General features: G+C 41.5%; 2 protein-coding genes across 2 annotated transcripts; both read right to left on the reverse strand.

The window, feature by feature from the left end:
- Positions 1-1422: 1422 nt before the first annotated feature.
- On the reverse strand, positions 1423-8479 carry ndufv1 (NADH:ubiquinone oxidoreductase core subunit V1). The gene is made up of 11 exons (XM_018747732.2): positions 8403-8479; positions 7162-7280; positions 6528-6610; positions 6171-6341; positions 5345-5528; positions 5034-5223; positions 4025-4237; positions 3484-3650; positions 3187-3268; positions 2848-2993; positions 1423-2515 (listed from the first exon to the last, which is right to left on the reverse strand). The coding sequence occupies exons 2-11, from the start codon at positions 7270-7272 to the stop codon at positions 2438-2440; spliced, it is 1425 nt and encodes a 474-aa protein (XP_018603248.1). The 5' UTR covers positions 7273-7280; positions 8403-8479; the 3' UTR covers positions 1423-2437.
- Positions 8480-10568: 2089 nt separating this feature from the next.
- Positions 10569-17291, reverse strand: hcn3 (hyperpolarization activated cyclic nucleotide-gated potassium channel 3). Its single transcript, XM_029248514.1, has 7 exons — positions 16855-17291; positions 14001-14451; positions 13086-13247; positions 12659-12877; positions 12329-12475; positions 10978-11218; positions 10569-10822 (listed from the first exon to the last, which is right to left on the reverse strand). Exons 1-7 carry the CDS (start codon positions 17289-17291, stop codon positions 10569-10571), a joined length of 1911 nt encoding a protein of 636 aa, XP_029104347.1.
- Between the last annotated feature and the right edge of the window lie 3746 nt (positions 17292-21037).

Consider the following 21037-nt stretch of genomic DNA (forward strand, 5'->3'; position numbering starts at 1 on the left):
CCGAGAAACTGGAAAAATCATTACAGACATTTGTCACATTAGTATTTGTGCAATATTAAATGTTAAATGTATTAAAAAATTTTCACGAGCACTTATTTCTGTTTGTTTCATGACGAGTCATTGTCTGAATATGATTTTGTGTAACATTAATTATATCACTTCACATTAACTGTGTCCAGCATTAACTGTTAAACAAGGTAAACTTGCAAAAGAAAATTAAGGATTATCTGATGAAATGTTATTTATTTTTGCCTGTTTTTTCTTTGACGAAGAACATGGTCTTTATTATAGATGAAAAAGTTGATACATACTTAATGCAGAGATAATGCATTTCTGAATATCCCTGCACTAAACAAAGAAAATGTATTGCAAGCAGGAGAGTATATAAAATATGCAAATATATAGAATTTACATATTTATCTTTCATTGTAATGGAAATATACAGGGTAATCTCACAATCAACCTGTGTGAAGTGCATTTTTTTCAATGTGACACAGAGTAGCTGAGGACTCATAATAAATTTCTACTTAGATTTATTCATTTTGCTGACACTTCTCTCCAAAGCAACTTACAATTATTTAGCCATTTATACAGCTTTAATTTTTACTTGTTCAATTTAGGGTAAGGACCCTTTCTCAAGGACACTACAGCCAGAGGTAGGAATTAAACCTGCAACATTTGGGTCTAAAGGCAGTGACTCCAACTACTGTGCTACCAGCTGTCTATTTAGACAATGGATATAAGGAAAAATAAACTTATTTGTGAAACTGACCTCTGCTTCAAAAATCACATGTGCCTCTATCTCTTCATCGTGTGTGAAAAGCACTTTTGTTTACCGAGTTGTGCTTTGGAATAAAGCGACTGCCAAATGAATAAATATAAATGTAAATGTTAGCAACCCTGACAGCTCCATAGGGAGAGGGGCAGCAGCACGGTTTTTCGGCTGGGAGATGGACAGAGCAACAGACTCTCTCTGCCACTGAGCAGATCGCAGACAGCCCCTCCCTCTGGTGAGCCGGGATGCCTCGTACCTCTGAATGCCCTGGTAGCAGTATTTATCACAGTGTAAATAAGCGAGCCTTCTAAAAAACCCTGGTCTGAGTCTGACCAGGGTGTTGGTGCTCACCTGTTCCTTGAGCCCTTCTTTCACCAAATGCATTGCATGACATTCATTAATACCCGTTGTAAGTGTAACGAATAATAGCCTAAAACATTTTAAAAAACAATGTAAGTTGTATGACATTTACCTTGAAGGGCAGACAACTGTCCGTCAATAGCTGACAGTATCAGCGACAGCTGGTAGCGTAGCGGTTCGAGCTACTGCCCTTGGACACAAAGGTTGCAGGGTTAATCCCCACCTCTGGCTGTAGTACCCTTGAGGAAGGTACTTACCCTAAAGTGATCCAGTAAAACTACCCTGCTATAAATGGGTTATTAACAGTGTAAGTCACTTTGGAGAAAAGCATCAGATAAATGTATTATGTGGAAGATGACAGAGAGGCATAACTTCACTGAGAGATGACCAGACAATCATCTACAGCATCTCCACTCTTTTGAAAAACTTTGCATTTACTGGTTGCAGTCATAATCTATGCATCTGGAACTGCTTAAGCTCCTGCTTTGAATGGGCATGTTAGCAACCTTTCTCTGAAAAATAACTTCAGAAAAGATCATGTTAGATAACTTTGTTACTATATAGAGTCAAAAACAAACTGTATTTGGTTTTGATTAAAAATCCAACTAAATTTAGTTAAATGTAGAAAAGATGAGCAAATAATTTTTCACTGTACAATGTATAGCCAAGAGTTGATGGTTTCAGTTGTTTACTAGATACTGAAAGTCCTGTTCTCCCAGGTCATTCTGTCTTGCATTATAATGACAGCTGGATAAACCAGTGCCTTTACATTGACCCATGCATTATCTGTACCCACTGTGGACCTTAGGAGCGGCTTCACATAAAATGGATTTTCGAGCACCCCCTTCACGAGCAGCTTACCTACTCAACCAGTCTGCTCCAATACCTCTTTATACAGTAAGTGACAGTGCAGTCTGTTTATATTAAGCAGACAGATAATATTGGTGGTCACCTTTAAAATACAAATTCAACATCACAAACCAACATAAACATAAAAAAAAATACCACTGGGTATACAGCTCATCAGTTATGACAATTCCATATGAGCTAGAGTAGTAAGTTGTCACAGTCCCACTGAACACTTGGTTTACAAAAAATCAATCTACAACTAACCAATTTTTAACCAGTTTCCAGGTAAAAAACACAAATTAAAATGGAGGGTTCATAGAACTTTACTTCAGATTATAAACAGGCAAATATAGATATGGTTCTATTCACAAGTTAAAGAGAATAGGTTTTTAAATAACGGTAGAAGTAGGCAGGGCTGAAGTTGCTCAAAGGACAGGTGTGGAAAGTTGTGGTTCAAGCCCTCGCCTGCTGCTTCTGCTGGAATTCAGCAATGCGACTCTCCATGACAGGACGGAAGTGCCGGATCAACCCCTGGGAGACAGGTAAATGGGTGTAAACATCCTTAGCAGTTAATGTTTCAACACGGTCTAACCAGAAAGCTGCTGCAGTCCTGTATACATTTTCTTTCTTCTCTCATTGTCCAGATTCATAAATTCCTCTCATAGGTTCACAGGCAGCCCTCACTATGTCAAAGTATGCTCATTACCCTGTCAGCTAATTAGCTACAATTAGGGTCCTTACTAATTAACTGAATAAGCTAATGGCGTTTTGCTTTACTAATACACTAACTAGCTCATACTGGCACTGCTAAGCGAATCCCTATAAACAGTACAGTGAGTGGCAAAACAGTACAATTTTCAGACCTGAACTGGCCAGGCTGCCCCGTCACCCAGCGCGCAGATGGTATGGCCCTCAATCTGCTTGCTGATCTCCCAGATCATGTCGATCTCTGACACCCGTGCCTCTCCATGTACAAATCGCCACATCATCTTGTTCATCCAGTCCACTCCTACAGAGAAGACAAATGAGGGTGGTAGGAACACAGGCTGTCTCAGCATTTACTATGACAACAGGTCATTCTGACTGAGGTGCTTAACATAAATCTACCCTTGAGCAACAATATCCTGTATAAATAACAGCATCCACAAAGCAGCTCAAAAGCAATTACCATGTTAACGTGTAATGTGTATGCAGTTCCTCACCTTCCCTGCAGGGGGTGCACTGGCCGCAGCTTTCATGCTTGTAAAACTCAATGAGACGAGCTATGGCCTTGATAACATCTGTCTGCAAACCACAGTCATTAAGTTGGTAACAATTCCAAGTTCTCCCACCAAAAAGCCACTTTTTTCTTTTTGGATTACATTTTCAAATGTGCCCCTTTAGTTCATAAATCACTTTGCCAGTTTTTAATTTAGCTCAAGTAGCTGTTTTCATGATCTACACTGTTTACACTTGACAACACTGGTTTATTTAAGCGCACAGATAAAAAAACTACTTACCGACTTGTCCATGACAATGAGGGCTGCAGTCCCCAGACCAGTCTGTGCCTGGATGAGAGCATCAAAGTCCATGAGCACTTCATCACACACAGAGCGGGGAATGAGAGGTGTGGAGGAGCCACCAGGAATGACGGCCAGCAAGTTGTCCCAGCCACCACGCACACCCCCTGCCGCAGTGGAGACATTAACTCTCGTCAGGTCATTGGCATTAAAACTTGGAGCAGCTGCTTCCTTTGGATCTGAAGGTTTGAATCCTGCCTACCGCTGTAGTACCCTTGAGTGAGGTACTTAGCCAAAATTTTTCCAGTGAAAATAAATACCCAGCTGTAATGAGTAAATCAGTGCAAGAACCTTAATACAGCAAGACACTCTGCAGAAAAGTGTTGGCTAAATAAATAAAATCAGACAGCATTATAAACGTTAGGAAACAAAGAACTAGGAACACCTGTGTTCTCACTCTTTACACAATTTGGTGAATTGTTTATTGTGAGAAAGAGACAGAGAGGAGGACAGACAAGACAGGACAGGACAGGACAAGCACCTGCGTGTCTCTCAATCAGCTCCTTCAGAGGAATGGACATTTCCTCCTCCACAGTACAAGGGTGGTTCACATGACCGGAGATGTTGAAGAGCTTCGTCCCCGAGTTCCTCTCCCTCCCAAACCCTACAAACCAAAGGCCTCCGCGACGGCAGATGGTGGGTGCCACGGCAACAGTCTCCACATTGGCCACTGTCGTGGGGCAGCCAAACACCCCTAGAAACACAGGGGGGACATTTTCAGAATCACAACAATTCAGTGCAGTCAGTCACTGTCAAAAAAACAGGGGGGGGGGGGGGGGGGTGACACTTTTTCACTAACTGATGTCAGTCCAGACCTTGGCTAATGCAGTGTTTTATTGCAGTGCAGGTGTCTTATAACCAATGTGCCTAACAATAAATTAGTATAAATTTGGGCAAAAATATCAGTGCAATATATTTAAAACCAACCAATGAAATACTGCTATAGGGCTTTATTTTTGCACAGGTAACACCTCATTTTGTTCCCCTCTTGGAATAACAATGTCTCCAACCCAGGTAAATGTACATTCATTGTAACATCATAAGCACAAACACAGAATGTGGGGAGGGGGGAAAAATCTCGATTCTTACCCTTAAAGATTTATATTATACTCATTCAATTTCAAAATCATAACCTTTCAGTTTACTATTTCACAGTGCCTCATTCAATCAAAATTAATGGTGAGCAGTCACCATTTAAGACACATGCCTACAGCAACCTAGCGTCAAAATCACACTTATGTATAGCTCACCTAAAAGGGAGACCTATAGGCACAATATGTTAAACTCCAAAATACTATCCAATAACACTTTCGGTGGTTTAATACTGCATCCCTTGAAGTGCCCACCTGGCCCACACTACTGGAACCAAACCTTGTTATTCAAAACATTTCTGGACTTGATTTCTGCACTGAAACTACAAAATGTATAGATAGGAATCCTGACTCAAATGAGAAGAAGACCGGTCCCAATCTTTGGAGCCCTTCTCTCACCCACATCTGCAGGGAAAGGTGGCTTCAGACGGGGCTTGCCCTGCTTGCCCTCAATGGACTCAATGAGCGCCGTCTCCTCGCCGCAGATGTAGGCACCAGCTCCGCGCATCACAAAGACGTCAAAGTCGTACCCTGAGCCACAGGCATTCTTCCCAATCAGGCCTGCTCCATAGGCTTCGTTAATAGCTACCTGAAAAGGGAGAAAGGCTTTCTATGGTCGATACTGACATTGTGGGAAGTGCAGTGCAACCACATACAGAGACATGATAGAAAAATGTACACTCCTCCACTACGGCTGTATATCCTCCCACCTGTAAGTTGGAGGACTCATTGTAGAACTCGCCACGGATGTAGATGTAAGCTGCACGAGCACCCATGGCCCGTCCTGCGACTAGGCAGCCCTCGATCAATTTGTGGGGATCGTTGCGCATGATCTCTCGGTCCTTGCATGTGCCAGGCTCTCCCTCGTCAGCGTTGACCACCAGGTACTTGGGTCTGTGTGAGGACAAAGAACGTTCTACTACAAAACTAAGGATCTGTTTATGGAAAAAAAATTATACACTTAAATTGACAAATATTCACAAAATTAATAAATAAAAGTGCAACTTATCAGAAGGTATAAACTTCCTAACTACAAAGTGTAAAGTATTAACTCAATATACTTAATATTGTCAATAGACACTTCTCTGTGACCTCTTCATGTCTATTACAATAACCATATAATGATAAAATATTCACACCCTTTCCATTTTTTCTTTCATTATCATATCAAAATTGTTTTTGGAATTCATACCACTAATCAGAAAAAATGAGGTGAAATGGGGATTTAAAGAAAATTAAAAAAACTGGTATTTTCTCAATTACAAAGTGACAATAAGTGATAATGGAATTATTTGTCCCTACTACTTTAAACATGCTGCTGCAATCAGTTGTCTACCTCTGTACAAAAAAAAAAAAAAAAAAAAAGTTTCAGTTGATTTCAAAATAAAAATACAACTGTCTGTGAGAATTTTACAAGACATTCACCATGAACAATAAAAGTAAAACTGAAAAAGGATCATGAAAAGCAAACAATCGGCAGAACAGAACAGCACTGGCCACTTCATGGCTAAAATACAGTAGTACAGGAGGGGCTACCTTCCATCGCTGGGCTTGTTCATGAAGCCCCACTTCATTCCAGTGGGGAAACCAGCTCCACCCCTCCCTCGCAGGCCAGAGACCTTGATTTCATTCAGGATCCAGTCCACCCCTTTGAGCAGGATCTCTTTGGTCTTGTACCAGTCACCACGCTTCAGAGCTCCCTTCAGCCTGCCCAGGACAAAGGAGAAAAGCACTGTTTAAAACCTACAATACCGAGTAACATTTCACTGGACGATAAAATGCAGTAATGCATGAATTTGCAAATGTAGGAACATTTGACTGAAATCTGGAAATGACGTGTGGTCTTTGGATGGACGGCACAGTGACTACGTGGCAAGCTGGGAAAGCCAGTACCTCCAGTCGTGGCGACCATACAGATTGGTGAATATGCGATCTTGATCACTCAATGGCCCAAATTTTGTCTTTTTTGGCTTTTCCTACAAAAAAAACATTTTTTTTATAGCTGAAAAAGGAAATACACTTTCACACAGAAAATGACTGACTTTTAATGTTACCCACTCACCCATTAACATTAAATTTAAATGTTAGTCCATGCAGTAATAAGGTATTAATGCAATTGTTAATTCTGATCCTGCTGGAAATTTGAAATTTTCACAGAGCAGCTAAATTCAGCATTGTATTAGAGCACAAAAAGTATTAATAGTAAAAATTAAAATAAACCATCTTAAACACTGTTTTCATTCCCAACTGAAGGATGAACAATGGCTAAAGAACATGAACAGCTGGTAAGTTATGATACACAAGTAAGAAAGTTAGGTATGCAGGGGGGAAGTAAATAAATGCTTTTAAATGAACAAAAAAGGAAATAATATTTATGTAGGGGAAAACCAGGTCACTTAAATCCTTAAAGAGAAGGAAAACAACAGTGTGTTCCTGAACTAAACCTGCATAAAATGTGCTCTGACTGATCAGCATTATGATGTTACATGATGTGACAGGTAGAAAAGCTCCAGTCTAGGACACATACCTGCTGACCGCTGCTGTTAAACCGCGTCAGAACCTTAAAGGTTCCCTGAGTGGTCAGCGCTGTGCAGCCGCGCACTGGTGCACCGACCAATATCCGCGACAGGGAAATCATCCTGCTGCCTGCGGGTCAAGGCCACATCACAATGTGCAAATTATGAACACTTATCATTCATACCATTTTATGCACATTACTATCCACAACTGCAAATGTACTTAAGGTTTTCTTCCATAAAGTGTGTGTGTGTGTGAGTGACAGAGAGAGTGTGTTCCACTGATGTACAGATGAGTGACCCATTGTAAGTAGTGTATCTAGCAGTGTAAATCACCTTGGTGAATAAGGTGTGTGGCCTGATAACACTACATAGAGCTCATTGGAAGTCACTTTGGAGAAAAGCATCTGCAAAATAAATAAATGTTAATAAGGTTAATGTCTCAATTCTGCACATTCTTTGATATAATTTGGTATGTGATGCAGAGCCTCGGTGAATGAAGGATACCTAAAAAAAAAAAAAAAAAAGTTCTGGCCAAAAACAAAGTTCCCTCCAACATTACGAGTTATGAAACCGGACATTTTTATGTTCAAAGAAAACTAAGGATGATAAAATAACCAAAGCAGCTGGGCTTCCAAATGTCTAAATTAAGAAGTAGTACTGTATCTTATAATATTAGCACCTCAGTACAGCAGGTAGAAGGTTGCGGGTTCGAATCCCACCTCATAGCATCCCTGATGATCAACATACATACCTTGAACTGATACAGTAAAAGTTACCCTGGTGTATAAATGGGTAAATCAGTGTCAGCAGCTTAACACAGTAAGTCACTTTGAGAAAAGTAGCAGCTAAGCATAAATCAATCAATGTATTCAGTATTGAACTGACAGCCAGTGCACCCACTCAGTCACCACAATCTCCATCACACACACCATGGCATGACAGTTAGAAAACAAAGTAAAGGCAACCATGGGCACTGGTATTAACAGAACTGCAACGCATCCAACAAAACATACAAATTTATTTAAAACAATGAACGTTAGAATCCCACTGGCCAGCAGACTGAGTGAGTCTCTCTCTCTCTCTCTGTCTCTGTGACCTCTACTCTCCGCGTGAAGAAACTCTCCGTAATATAATTATATGTTGTTACCTTTTTCCTCCCTGCGTTTTGTATTAAATTTCACATCCAATATATCACCCAGACAACCTAACATTTCATAACAGAACAAAGAAAACCGTATATTTTACTCACCTTCTTACTATCCGGCTACAGGGCGCTTATGAAATGTATTTTAATGGAGGCCAATGTATTACTTCCGGTGTTTTCGCACGCATGAACCGGAAGTGCAAAGGAAAGAAACTGGAAGTAGATGTCTGCGCTCCGGACTGTCGTTCCTCTAGAGGTTGTTAAGAATGCGGAATTTCAATGTAGAAACGTGTGTGTGATGTTTTTAAAATTAAGGAGACACATATTATGTCCGTGAGGATAAATTAGCACGAAAGTAATTTAATACACCGTCCTTCCTCTAATCCAATCAGTGCGGAAGACGCTTTAAGAAAGGAGTCTCTGGAACAGAACAAAAACATCTCGACGAAAACAAAATATTAATGTGGTTTCAAATGGACACAATTTAAAAAAACACGGGTCTCCTCTCTTACAAACACAGGGGTCTCATTCACGGTCCCGACACTCCCGACATATGAGGCAATGAAAACACCATGGAAACGAGTAATGAACACACTCGTTTCTGTGGCTCTTATGCCACTCATGATGAACATCAATACAGGTCACTTCAGTTCCACAACATGCGGAAATGTTACAATGTAATTATAATCAAATCGAAAAAAAAATGTTAAAATATTTTTTTTTAAAAAAAGACAACTTTCATGTTTGTAATATGGAAGGCCAGTGTGTATATTTGATTATTTGTCTGAGGAATTAAAAAATTACTAAACTGAGTGAGTTAAATCAATTAATTATTAAACTGAATGAGTTGAAAGTGTTTTATCAACGATGTTACATTACTGGTTATATTATTTAACTATAAATGTTCAGAAATAAAGGACTGCTGCAAGTATCACTTCATCCACATCAGTAACCATCATCTAAAATGTTGTTTTGTTTCTATAAAATTTGTATATTGTCTAGTGCTTAATAATAACTTTGGTGCCTGAAAGTAATTTTCAAGGTATACATAAATACATTGTCTGTACTGTTATGTTAAAAAAAGAAAAAAAACTTATAAAAGGTTTTTTTTTCTCCGAACACCATGTCCATCTGAACTACAAACCTCAGTGCTTCCTATGTCTCAAATAGGTCTTATCATGAAATTCTCTCTCTTTGTTTTCTAATCAATTATTTCAGAAGTTCAATGTTTAGTAATCCCCTTTATGATTCATTATTCTGTAATTTGACTTGTTGGAATAGATCTCTGGAGTGTCAGTGTGAGGCCCACTAAAGCTTTAAGATATTTTATTTGCACAAAGTTTCTCTTTAGGTGTTACCCCTCGGCTGTTCAGGGCTCCTCTTTACTAAAACTTGCTTCAAAAACAACTGGCACAGATCCTTATGGGTAACATTGCTGGTTTTTCTTCAGAACAGCTGGTATCTTGCTGGAGTATCACCAGAATGGCTGCCGTTGGACCCATGGGTTTGAATCTCTCCAACCTCTGGCTGTAGTATCCTTGAGCCCCTACTTCCCCAGAATGGCTCAAATAAAAATTACCCAACTGTATACATGGGTAAATAGATTAACACTATGAGTTTCTCTGCAGAAAAGCATCATCTAAATGAATAAATGTAAATGTCTTCAACTGTCATACATTCACTGAAGGAACATTACAAGTAACAAGAGCACGATTGTTTGTATTTTCTAACATCTTGTGCAGTGTAGTGCAATATCACAGAGAACAGCAGTAGTCACAATAATTAAAATTACAAAAAAGTTAATGAATAAACATTTCATTTTTATAACAGAAGTTACCGCTTTGTTAGCTTGTGCTGTTACTAATCACACAATAAATACACGTTTTCTTACAAGATACATATGAAATGTACCATTTATTTCTCACTTAATTTAAAACTTTTGTCAGAGAGTTTAGCATCACTGTTCCATATGAAAATCTCAGCGGCAGTATAATGAATTGCAAGGTAATTATTCAAAATTCTGGCAGTTAGCACAGGTTATGTTGAAGCTGAGTCTAAAAACTGTCAGATATGAAGAAAACTGGTGGTGGAACTGCAGTAGAATGGAGCCTGAGTTGTATGAGTGTTTGAGGGAGTTGTAAGTATTTTGGGAGAATTTCTTATGACAGAAGGTCTTGAGTATAGCAGGGTTTGTGCCTGGGAGCTGGAGACCAGTGGCACGTAGGACCAAGGGTGGTTGGGGAATAAGGATAGGAGCCCAGGTCTACTGCTCTAGAGTTTCCCTGCTTCACTGGAGGCTTCACCTACTGCTGTAGCACCGGCTTGTTTTGTGACTTTTAGTTGTGCGTTGTGTGTGTCACGAACACTATGCAGGCGATCTACAGCCACAGTCTCAAAGGCCTGCCTCATCATGGGGTGCTCCTCCAGCACTTCATTGAAGCCTTCCACTGAAAGGGAGTACAAGCGGCAGTAGGTGTCAGCACGGACGCTTGCCGTACGGCGGCCCCGTGTTAGCAGACAGATTTCTGGAGAAGTAAGAAAGAGAGGTGAAGAATCATAATGCACTGGAGAGCAGGCAGACTTAATATACTGTAGGATGGAAAAACTGAAACCGAGGAAGGCTAAATGCCCAACTGTAGCACTTCTGCATGGACATCTCTAACACACGGAGAGCTCCTACCACCAAAGTAAGAGCCGTCGCTGAGCCGGATCTCCTTATTGTCACTGGTAATAACGCTCACGCAGCCGTGTTGAATGAAGTACATCTTCCGACCCACACTGCCCTCACGGATGATGATGTCCCCGGGGAGGAAGACCTCAAATCGCAGCTTGGTCAGCACTGCAGACACAAAACTGCTGTCTGTGGTGGAAAAGAGTGGCATGTTGGCCACCAGGCCGCGGCAGTTGAAGTTAATTATCTCCTGGAGGACAGAAGAGAGAGCTGGCATGGATTTTTGCAAATGGCTTCCTGGTTAGAGAGCATTTTGCTAACTAACCAATTACCAGAGGTGGGTAGAGTATCCAAACACTGTACTCACACACACACACACACACACACACACACACACACACACACACACACACACACACAGAGTCTGAAACTGCTTGTCCCGAGCAGGGTCATGGCGCACTGTAACCTAATCCGGCAACACTTGTGGAAAAAGATCCCTCCAAAAATTGCTTCAATAGAAGAAAAACGCATCAGGTTTGAAAAAAAAAAAAAGTGTTTCTTTGAGAAAGATGCTCTTTCATGTTCTTACATACAAGAAAAGTTAATAGATATAATGAAAAGTTTTCAGTATAGTACAATATTCTTATCTTTTTAACCAATTAAACTTTCGGTTCATTTATTTTTGCACCTGCACTACTTCCATGTTTCTACTACACACATGATTTCCTCTAAAGCAACATATGGAATTGGTCCTTACACACCTATTATGTCACATGAGAAACAGGCCACGGCAGTTGAAGTTAATTATCTCCCGGAGGACAAGACTAAGAGACACAAGGGGTTCACATACTTTCAAAGAGCGCTGTATCTAAACATGTTTTATCTCAGTTCTACCGCTGTACCACCCTGTCTTAGCTTGAATGAACTAGGTTGTCAGTAAAGGGAAAACAAAGTCTGATTGGTCAACAATAAACAACGACCAATGAAATCACTAGAAGACTGCAGGTAAAACAGAGATGTTAATATTAGATTTGCATAACAGGACACAATTGGTTTTAATGCGATAAAGTTAAAGCATTAAGTGTAAAAAATTCAAAAGTAATGAAAAAGATCGCAATAAAAATTTAAAAGTATATACGTATATTTTTTCAAATGTACTTAAGTAAAAGAAAAAGTATTGATATTTACTCAGAAATAAACAAGTTTTCCAGAAATTCACTGAAGTACATGTAACGGAGTAAATTCAACGTGTTACTACCCAACACTGCCAAATAGTGATCTGTCATGTCACATCTAATCCATAAAAAATGCAGCACATTAATGTTTTTTGAAGTAATCTGAATGAAATGAGTAAAAAGACCTCTTTCAGCGGATCACTAAGCTCCCCGAGGATATCGTCTTCATCAAACATCTTGCCCTGGAACCGATGCTCGTAGTACTCATGGATCTTCTGCCGCAAGTCCGCTGGCAGCTTGTGGAAGGACATGTATTGCTCCACCTGCTTGTACTAGAATATACACATTGTTACACTGTCAGCATGTGACATAACCTCTTTGAACAGGTCTGTACCTACCTTCAGTACGAGGTAAATGCTTGGTGGATAACAATCCAATTTTGTGCTATCAGCCAATGGAGAATTATAGCTCATGCCTGATTTTACAGTAGTAACAATTGTCATATTAGCTGGTACCTTCTCCTGGTACTGCCGACGTGAGGAGTCCAGGGACTGTACAAGGGTGGTGGCGTGACCCAGGAACATGGCGTAGCAGGTGGCACCCACCATCATGCTGAGAGTAGTGAGCCAAACCTCAGTGGGGCCCTCTGGGGCCTGAGCACCATAGCCAATGCACAGCATGTGGCTCATGGCCTTAAACAGAGCATGGGAGTACTGCACGCCCCAGGTCTTGTTCTGAGTAGGAGAGCATCATAGAGTGCCAGAAGTGAGGGTGAAGGCATATCAATCTGAGTGTCATATCTGAGTTATTGCAATACATAAACACTGATGGTACTGAAAGTCTTCACTGATGGGGTTTAGTTAAAGAACAACCGTGGAGAGCTGTAATGCAAATATCAAATGCATATGCGTAATTAAGGCTCTACACAAATAACAACCTCACCACTAAGTGACTCTTGGCCACCCAGCAGTATGGAGGAAAGTCCTGCAGGCTGGGAACCAGGAACTGCAGGCAGCCATCCCAGTGGCACAGAAGCAACATCATGCCGATCAGGTTCATAATGCGCAGCACTGCACTTGCCAGGTCATAGGTCATATGGAAGATCTGACACCCAGTAAGAGAATTCATATCAGCCTTGTGTGTATGGGTGTGTGATAAGTACAATTTTAGTATTAAATAAATAATATGTACAAATTAATCTTAGTCCAGGTGTCCAGGTGTTCAAATGCCAAGCTCGGCGAACACCTGGGCATCTGGATCGAGAACCCGAGATACGAACACCATCAGTCTTCTCTACCATTTCTAATTAATCTTAATTTTAACCATTACAGTGTTCTCTGAGAGTTCTGGGTATTAAAAATCCTGAGATAATTTCTGAATACAAGCATCCCTCGATTTATAAACTCTTTGAAATTTCGGTAGAACAGCTCTTGCCTTTTAATGCCCAATTTTTGATTTACCAAACCAAAAATCAGTGTAACCAAATTTATCCAAATACTATAATGTACTGTAGCTGGAGTGTCTTCGTCTCTGTCTCTTGGTGTGTTGAGAACTGACAACCGATCAATTAAAAAGACAAGTGTGAAATTCCCCACAGTAGTAAGAGTGTAAATCCTTTTTATATTGTGCTGAAATCATTACGTAGGTGTTTTACAGTGTTTTACAGGTATTTCGGAAATAGGCTTTTGGTATCCAAAATTTTGATTTCCGCACGGTTTTCAGGAACAGATTAATTTAATCATTTGAGGGATGCCTGTATTTTATTGAAAGTATTAATTCTTTGGCTGGGAGATTATCTGAGTTAAGAAGTGCTAGAGGTGTTAAGGTTGCATTTTCGGCTTATAAATCAGCCTGAACTGGTCCTGTCCGACTCCTCACCTCCTCCCACTGGTGGAGGTAGCGAATGAGCCTGGAGAGCCGGAGCAGCCGTAAGAGGCTGAGGATTTTAGCGAAGCGAATGATGCGCAGTGCACGTGCCGTGCGAAACACCTCAGGGTCTAGACGGGCCTCCAGATCCGCCACCAGGAAAATATAGTCCACAGGGATGGAAGAAATAAAGTCCACCAAGAACCAGCTCCGTAAGTACTTCCGGCGAATGGCCCGCAGATCCAACACAATCTCGGCGCTGTCTTCTTTTAGGAAACCGGTGCGGAAGTTGAAGGCCAGGTCTAGCAGGAAAAGTGTGTCTGTAATTACGTTGAAAGTGATCCATGGAGGTGTGTTCTGGTTCTCGAAGAATGTGATTCCCACTGGTAGGATGACCAGATTAATCATCATTAGGAGGAGCATCACTAGGTCCCAGTAAAACCTATCAAAGAAGGGAGGAGGTAGGATGAACGCATGCAGATGTGCAGCAATGTACAGTAACATATTACCCATACAGGTGGTCCCCGATTTACAGTGGTTCGAGTTCCGATTTTTTTGACTTTACAATAGTGAGCTGGCGACAGACATTGAGTAGAAACCGTACTTCGAATTTTGCCTCTTTTTTTTTCCCAGGGAAGCGATATGCGGTGAGATACTCTCTTGCTATGTTGGGCAGCGGCAGCGATCCACATCTCCCATTCTGTCACTCAGAGGTGTTTATTGGGTGTATTAAATGCATTTTCGACGTACGATATTTTCGACTTATGATGGGTTCCACGGAACGTTACCCCTCGTAAATCAGAGACCACCTGTAACAGCAAATATTAAAATTAAGGACTGTTTTGATTGGGCAGCACAGCAGTGCAGTGGATGGCACTGGTGCCTTACTGTGCCTCTCCAGTGCTCTTCTAACTCAGTCTACGTAGTGTTGCCCTGTAGAGTCTCCCTGTGTTACTATAGGTTTCCCATAGCCCAAAAACATGCAGGTGAATTAAAGACTCTAAACTGTAATTAAAGCCACAGCTTACTGAAATAGTCACATTTTTGTAATGGAACATTCATTCACTCCTACAGCACACCGATGAAAGCATCCTGGCCTAACCCATCCATTCCGTTATGAACGTTCCATCGATCCCAGCGCTTCTCCTCTCTTACAGGACATTTGCCTACAACTTATCTGTTTTATTCTCTCTATATTTAACTCCTCCCTCAGCTTTGGTTCCTTCCCCACCTGCTTTTAAAACTGCCCAAATGTCACTGCTGTAAAAGAAACCCTCTCTGGATGAAAACTCAGTCCAGAATTACAGGCCACTCTCCTCCCTTTTCTCTCAAAAACTCTAAGAAAATTTAGCCTATGGTGAGTTATCTGTATTCCTTGACCGAAATGATCTCCTCAATGCAATCTCTTTGGGCTCAAGATGAGCCATTAGCCAAGACTAGAGCTACAACTGTCTCCCTTTCCTTGGTCCTCATTATCTCTCTCTTCAGCATTTGACACCGTTGGTTGATCAAAGTATTATGGGCGTATTGTGCCATTATTTATACCAATGGTATAAATCATACCACATGCAGAGGAAACAGACCTCATTCATCCTACACATCATTAACTAAGCTCTTGACTTTACTATGCCCTGCATGCAGCAACTAAAACATCTACATTTACATTTACATTTATTCATTTAGCAGATGCTTTTCTCCAAAGTGACGTACATCTCATAGAAAACACAGTTTGTGCATTACCTTAGGAGAAATAGACATAGCTGCAGATGTGTGATTCTTAAGTAGTTTGTTTCCTTTGTCATATGCACCGACGTTCAAAACACAAGTAGCTGCATAAAACTTTACCAGAATATCGCCGATTCCTAATCACCTTCCTAGTAGTTTTTTTTTTTTGAGATACATATAAACATTTACGTTACTTTGCAGGAGAGGCTCTGTAAAGCATTGATCGGAGCATGATCATGAACATGTATACCTTACATAAACTTAAAAGATCATGGACAAAGTGAGTCCAGAAGAGATGAGTTTTAAGAGCTTTGGCGCAAAGTCTTAGTTCAAGTTCCAGCCAACGAACGTCAACAACTGTTTGTCTCAAGCGGAGTTGATACACCCTGGATGGGATCCCTGTCCATTGCAATGCACCCCAAGCAAGCGAACCCCAGAAGCACCACACAGTGGGCACCAGCCAAACCTACTGCACCACCACACCCCAGTTCAAGTTCTTTGGTTACAAATATTCGACGTACAAGCACATGGTTCTTCACATGTAGTCTGGTAAAGGGCCATGCCTACTTTGCCTCAGACATTGAAGTATTTATCCCTCCAATAAAATGACAGGTCCAAAAACAGGACTCATTTCCAGCATCATGCTACTCAAAAAAATGATTTCCAAAACATATGCAAACAGCAACTGAAAGTGAGAGGTGTTGTGGAAGTATTTGTGCTTGATCTCACCTTGAGAGTACCAGCATGGGACCTTAAGAAGGAGAATATAATCTCCCTGTCATCTGCTGTAGTTAGAAAGCCATAATCAGCATGATGGTTGACTGTAATCCCAGGCAAGATTAGACTGGGGATGTAGAACAAACAGTGGAGAGGGAGCCTTTCACTGTGTTTACTCTTTTTCATTAATGACAAGAGGTAACAGAAGAACTGGTAGTCTCCTTCACACAGTTTGTGTTCACCAGCTATCAGTGTAAACAGTTTGTATGCAAGCATGGGAAATGTAGCTAAATTATACACTCCTGAGGGTAATTTGTTTCAAAGCACTTTGGTGAACTATCGAGAACTTGGGGAAGTGCTGGTCATGAGTTTTCCACCTCAACCCGTTTCTCTTTCCAGGTACCTGAAGTCACTGTAGGGATGAATGATCCAGACGCCAATGGACTTGACCCTTTCTTGCTCCATCGCAACTCCCTTGTGGCTGCCGAACATGCGTAGGGAGAACTTGTTGACCCCTGGCTGCAGCATAGCTCCAAATTGCTTCTGAAGGTAGGTGGAACGGTCAAAGTAGCCACAGTCCTCTTCTTCCCTGGGGACCTCCATGTTACTTACTATGGGCTCAGCAGCAGCACCAGTGGCAGCAAGGTCCTGTCCAAGGGCCACAGGAGCAGAAGTACCTTGGGTGCCCAGAAATGGCAGCGGATACTCCTTCGGGGTCATATGAAACAAATGGTCCACATGTGCATTGAAAGGGTGGTCACCGGTGTTCTGGCAGACCTCCTTTTGAGAGGACTTAGTCATATTGTCAGATGGTCTCACACCACTATCCACACCATCCATGTCATCCCAAGACCAGCTTCGAAGCCTGGTTTTAGTCCTGGAGAAGTGACACAGGAAGCAAATGATTTCTCATCAATTTTTCATGAATACTGTGTTATAAGCTTCATGGAGCTGCCAAAGAACAAATAAAATATTCAGAGAAATCTGAATCATCTTGTCAATTTCATTAAAGAAGCATTTAATATTATATTCCAACTCTTTGGCCAGTTTTTTTTTTTCCTAATGGAAACTCCATCTGTGCATCTTGTTTTGTTTTATCCAGAAATCAGCAATGTCTAATCCATGCATATGAAGACACATATACAACACGTATGCATGTAACTGATGGATGTATGTATCACTTCTACGTAACTGCAGAGCAGAAACTAACTACTTCACACATGCTATGATTCAGAGACTGAAGCAACTCCTGCAAACTGTCCAAACAAATGCCGATCCATTTGCAAAATCACCCAGCTCCACTGTAAAATACTGTGTTTCATAGCACAGAGAACTCGGAGAAGAACCACCTCATTTAGCCAAAGAGGAGAGTGCAGACGATACGCAACTGTTTAACGCTGAATAAAAAGCTGGATTACACACTTCTGTTCAGAATACCTCCCCCACGCAATACCTGGTCAGGTCGTCGTTTTCAGTGAAGGTCCACGCTCTTCATCTGAATGAATTTTGTGGTCATTTCCATCGCACCTGCTGACCACAGGAGCTGCAGAGTCCATGTTTCACCTCCTCAGGTTCTGCCAAGAGTAACATTTTTCTTTTAAATGGAATGCACAGTCTTTAAGTTAATCATAAGTGCAACAAAACAATTTCAGCATTTATATTTAAGCACCAAAGTAATAATTATCTTGTAATTGCAGGTAAGCAGCCAGTATTCCAAAGAGCCGAGCGTGTGTGCTGAGACATGCAGATGTGTAAATCTAATAAATAGATGAAGTCATACGCCTAATCGGCTTGTTGCCGTGGCAGTTGCGTGCATTCACTGAGCCTCGTTCCTTCAGTCAGCTGTACACCTATAAAGGGGGGTCACGGGTCCCGCGTGTCTCGGACATCTACGCAGATGGGCTGCGTGAACAGGCCATAGAGGTGACTGATAATATGAGAATCAATAAAATTTAACTGAAAAAAAAATGTGCAAAGCATTATTTCTCATTATTTCTTATTTCTACTATTTCTTATAAATAAATAAGAAATAATAAAATAATTCTTTCTGCTAATGTAATAAGTCACTTTGGAGAAAAGTATCTGCTAAAGGAATACATGTTGTAATTGTAAGTTTGTACTCCTTCCATGTTGGGTAGTCCAGAGCACCTCTTAGTGATGCGGGGGCCACACGTGCGTGATGGTACAATACACAAATGAGCGGAGCCAGGGTGCTTAAAATAAAATTATACTGTTGTGCATTCTATGAAAATTACACCTCATTCTTTACATTAATATATTTTTATCTCTCTTCTCAAACAATGAAAGGCCACATCGGAGCTCTCGGAGGGCCTGCCTGAGCTGCGCGTTCAGGAGTAGCTTCGAATCTGGGCTGTGAAGTTCCCACGTTCCGCAATCTAAAAATCTACAGATGAGGGCGATGGCGCTGAACTACTTTCACATCCTCACTTACCGTAAAACCCCCATCCGAGTAGTCGCCACAAGCCTAATTCCACACGACAATACGGTCCTTACCACCCCGATGTATGACAAGTTTACACCACCTGTCATTTTAACATCTGTGAAAAATTGTAATATATGAGCACGGTTATGGTCACGTTAAAATTTTTGAATTTTATGCTCCCATTTACATGTATTTATTTAGCAGATGCTTTTCTCCAAGGTGACATACGTCTCATAGAAAATACATGTTCATTACATTAGCGGAAAGAGACACTTAGATGCAGACATGTAATTCTTAAGTGCAGTTCGTTTTTTTCCATTTTTTTACATTTATTTTACATTACATTTTTATTCATTTAGCTGACCCTTTTCTCCAAAGCGACTTAGGATGCTAATATATGAACCAATACCACAATACCACCATATGAACCAATGTTCATCACACAAGTAGCTGCATAAAACTATCCAAATATCGACAACGCCTTCCTAAGAATTTTTTTTGTATATACTGTATATACATAAAAAAAATTTCTCCACTCGCCCCCCTTTTTGCGGGCGGTCTTACTCCTTCAAGCTCGGGTCCTCTACCAGAGGCCTGGGAGCTTGAGGGTTCTGCGCAGTATCTTAACTGTTCCTAGGACCGCGCTCTTCTGGAAAGAGATCTCGGATGTTGCTCCCGGGATCTGCCAGAGCCACTCTCCCAGCTTAGGGGTCACGGCCCCAAGTGTTCCGATTACCACAGGGACCACTGTCGCCTTCACCTTCCACATCTTTTCTAGCTCCTCTCTCAGTCCTTGGTATTTCTCAAGCTTCTCATGTTCTTTCTTTCTGATGTTGCCATCGCTTGGGATGGCGACATCTATCACTACGGCTTTCTTCCTCCGTTTGTCCACCACTACCATGTCCGGTTGGTTAGCCATTACCAGTTTGTCAGTCTGGATCTGGAAGTACCACAGGATCTTAGCGTGGTCATTCTCGACCACCCTTGGGGGTGTATCCCACTTTGATCCTGGGACTTCCAGCCCATACTCGGCTCAGATGCTCCTGTACACTATGCCAGCCACTTGGTTATGGCGTTCCATGTATGCCTTGCCCGCTAGCATCTTACACCCTGCTGTTATGTGCTGGATTGTCTCAGGGGCATCTTTGCACAGCCCGCACCTGGGGTCCTGCCTGGTGCGGTAGACCCACCCCAGCCTCTATTGATCTTGTACTTAGAGCCTGTTCCTGTGCTGCTATGATTAGTGCCTCTGTGCTGTCTTTCAGTCCAGCTTTGTCCAGCCACTGGTATGATTTTTCGATATCAGCCACTTCTTCAATCTGCCGGTGGTACATACCGTGTAGGGGTTTGGATGGGGCGAAGAAGGACGCACAGACAGCATTCATTACGAATGTTTATTAGAACACCGGCACACAGGGAAATAACGCTCTCGGTCACAGGACCCCTTTTCCTGAAGCACTTACGCTTCAAACCAGCCTTCCCGGCCTGCTTAGCGCCTCCAGGCTTTTTCTCCACAGTCACAAACACAGTCACCCCTTTACACTCCCCGGAATTCACCCAATGGTTGAACACTTTATTTACAATTCACCCAGAATCCAACTATTTACAATAGATCCGTTTCCCGCCCAAACCCTCGGTAATGCGGGTCATTACAATATATAGTACAGGTGGTCTAGGATTTGCAATGGGGTTACGTTCCATCGTAAGTCGAAAATGTCGTAAATCAAAAATGCATTTAATACACACCTCTGCATGACAGACTGAGGGATGTGGATCGCCGCTGCTGCCCAGCATTGCGAGAATATCCACCATCGTAAAGTCGAAAAAATCCTAAGTCGAACCACTGTAAATCGGGGACCACCTGTATATAAACATTTACATTACATTACACGAGTAGCTGCGTGAAGGTTTATCCGTTGTTCAATAAGCATGATATCAAAGTTGCAGAGCATGAACATACATCTTGCATGAACTTAAGAGGGCGAAGTGAGTCCGGAAGAGGTGAGTTTTAAGACCCTTTTTAAATGTGGACAGACATTCAGCAGTCTCCCATTTCATATTTAAACACGCTCCACTATTGACCTGCACTTTGCAAGGTGCACAACACAATAATCACACCGTCATAAATGCATACGTGTAAATG

This window comes from Scleropages formosus, chromosome 23 (assembly GCF_900964775.1).
Source record: "Scleropages formosus chromosome 23, fSclFor1.1, whole genome shotgun sequence".
Classification (NCBI taxonomy): domain Eukaryota; kingdom Metazoa; phylum Chordata; class Actinopteri; order Osteoglossiformes; family Osteoglossidae; genus Scleropages; species Scleropages formosus.

Coding starts and splice junctions, on each gene's coding strand:
- ndufv1 (XM_018747732.2), bottom strand. CDS start 7,272: ATGATTTCCCTGTCGCGGATATTGGTCGGTGCACCAGTGCGCGGCTGC. Junction 3,651..4,024: donor GCTGATTGAGAGACACGCAG/GTGCTTGTCCTG, acceptor CCACTGCGGCAG/GGGGTGTGCGTGGTGGCTGG. Junction 2,516..2,847: donor GGGCAGCCTGGCCAGTTCAG/GTCTGAAAATTG, acceptor CCTGTCTCCCAG/GGGTTGATCCGGCACTTCCG.
- hcn3 (XM_029248514.1), bottom strand. CDS start 17,291: ATGGATGGTGTGGATAGTGGTGTGAGACCATCTGACAATATGACTAAG. Junction 14,452..16,854: donor CATCCCTACAGTGACTTCAG/GTACCTGGAAAG, acceptor CTTCTTTGATAG/GTTTTACTGGGACCTAGTGA. Junction 11,219..12,328: donor TTAGTGATCCGCTGAAAGAG/GTCTTTTTACTC, acceptor TCTGTCCTCCAG/GAGATAATTAACTTCAACTG.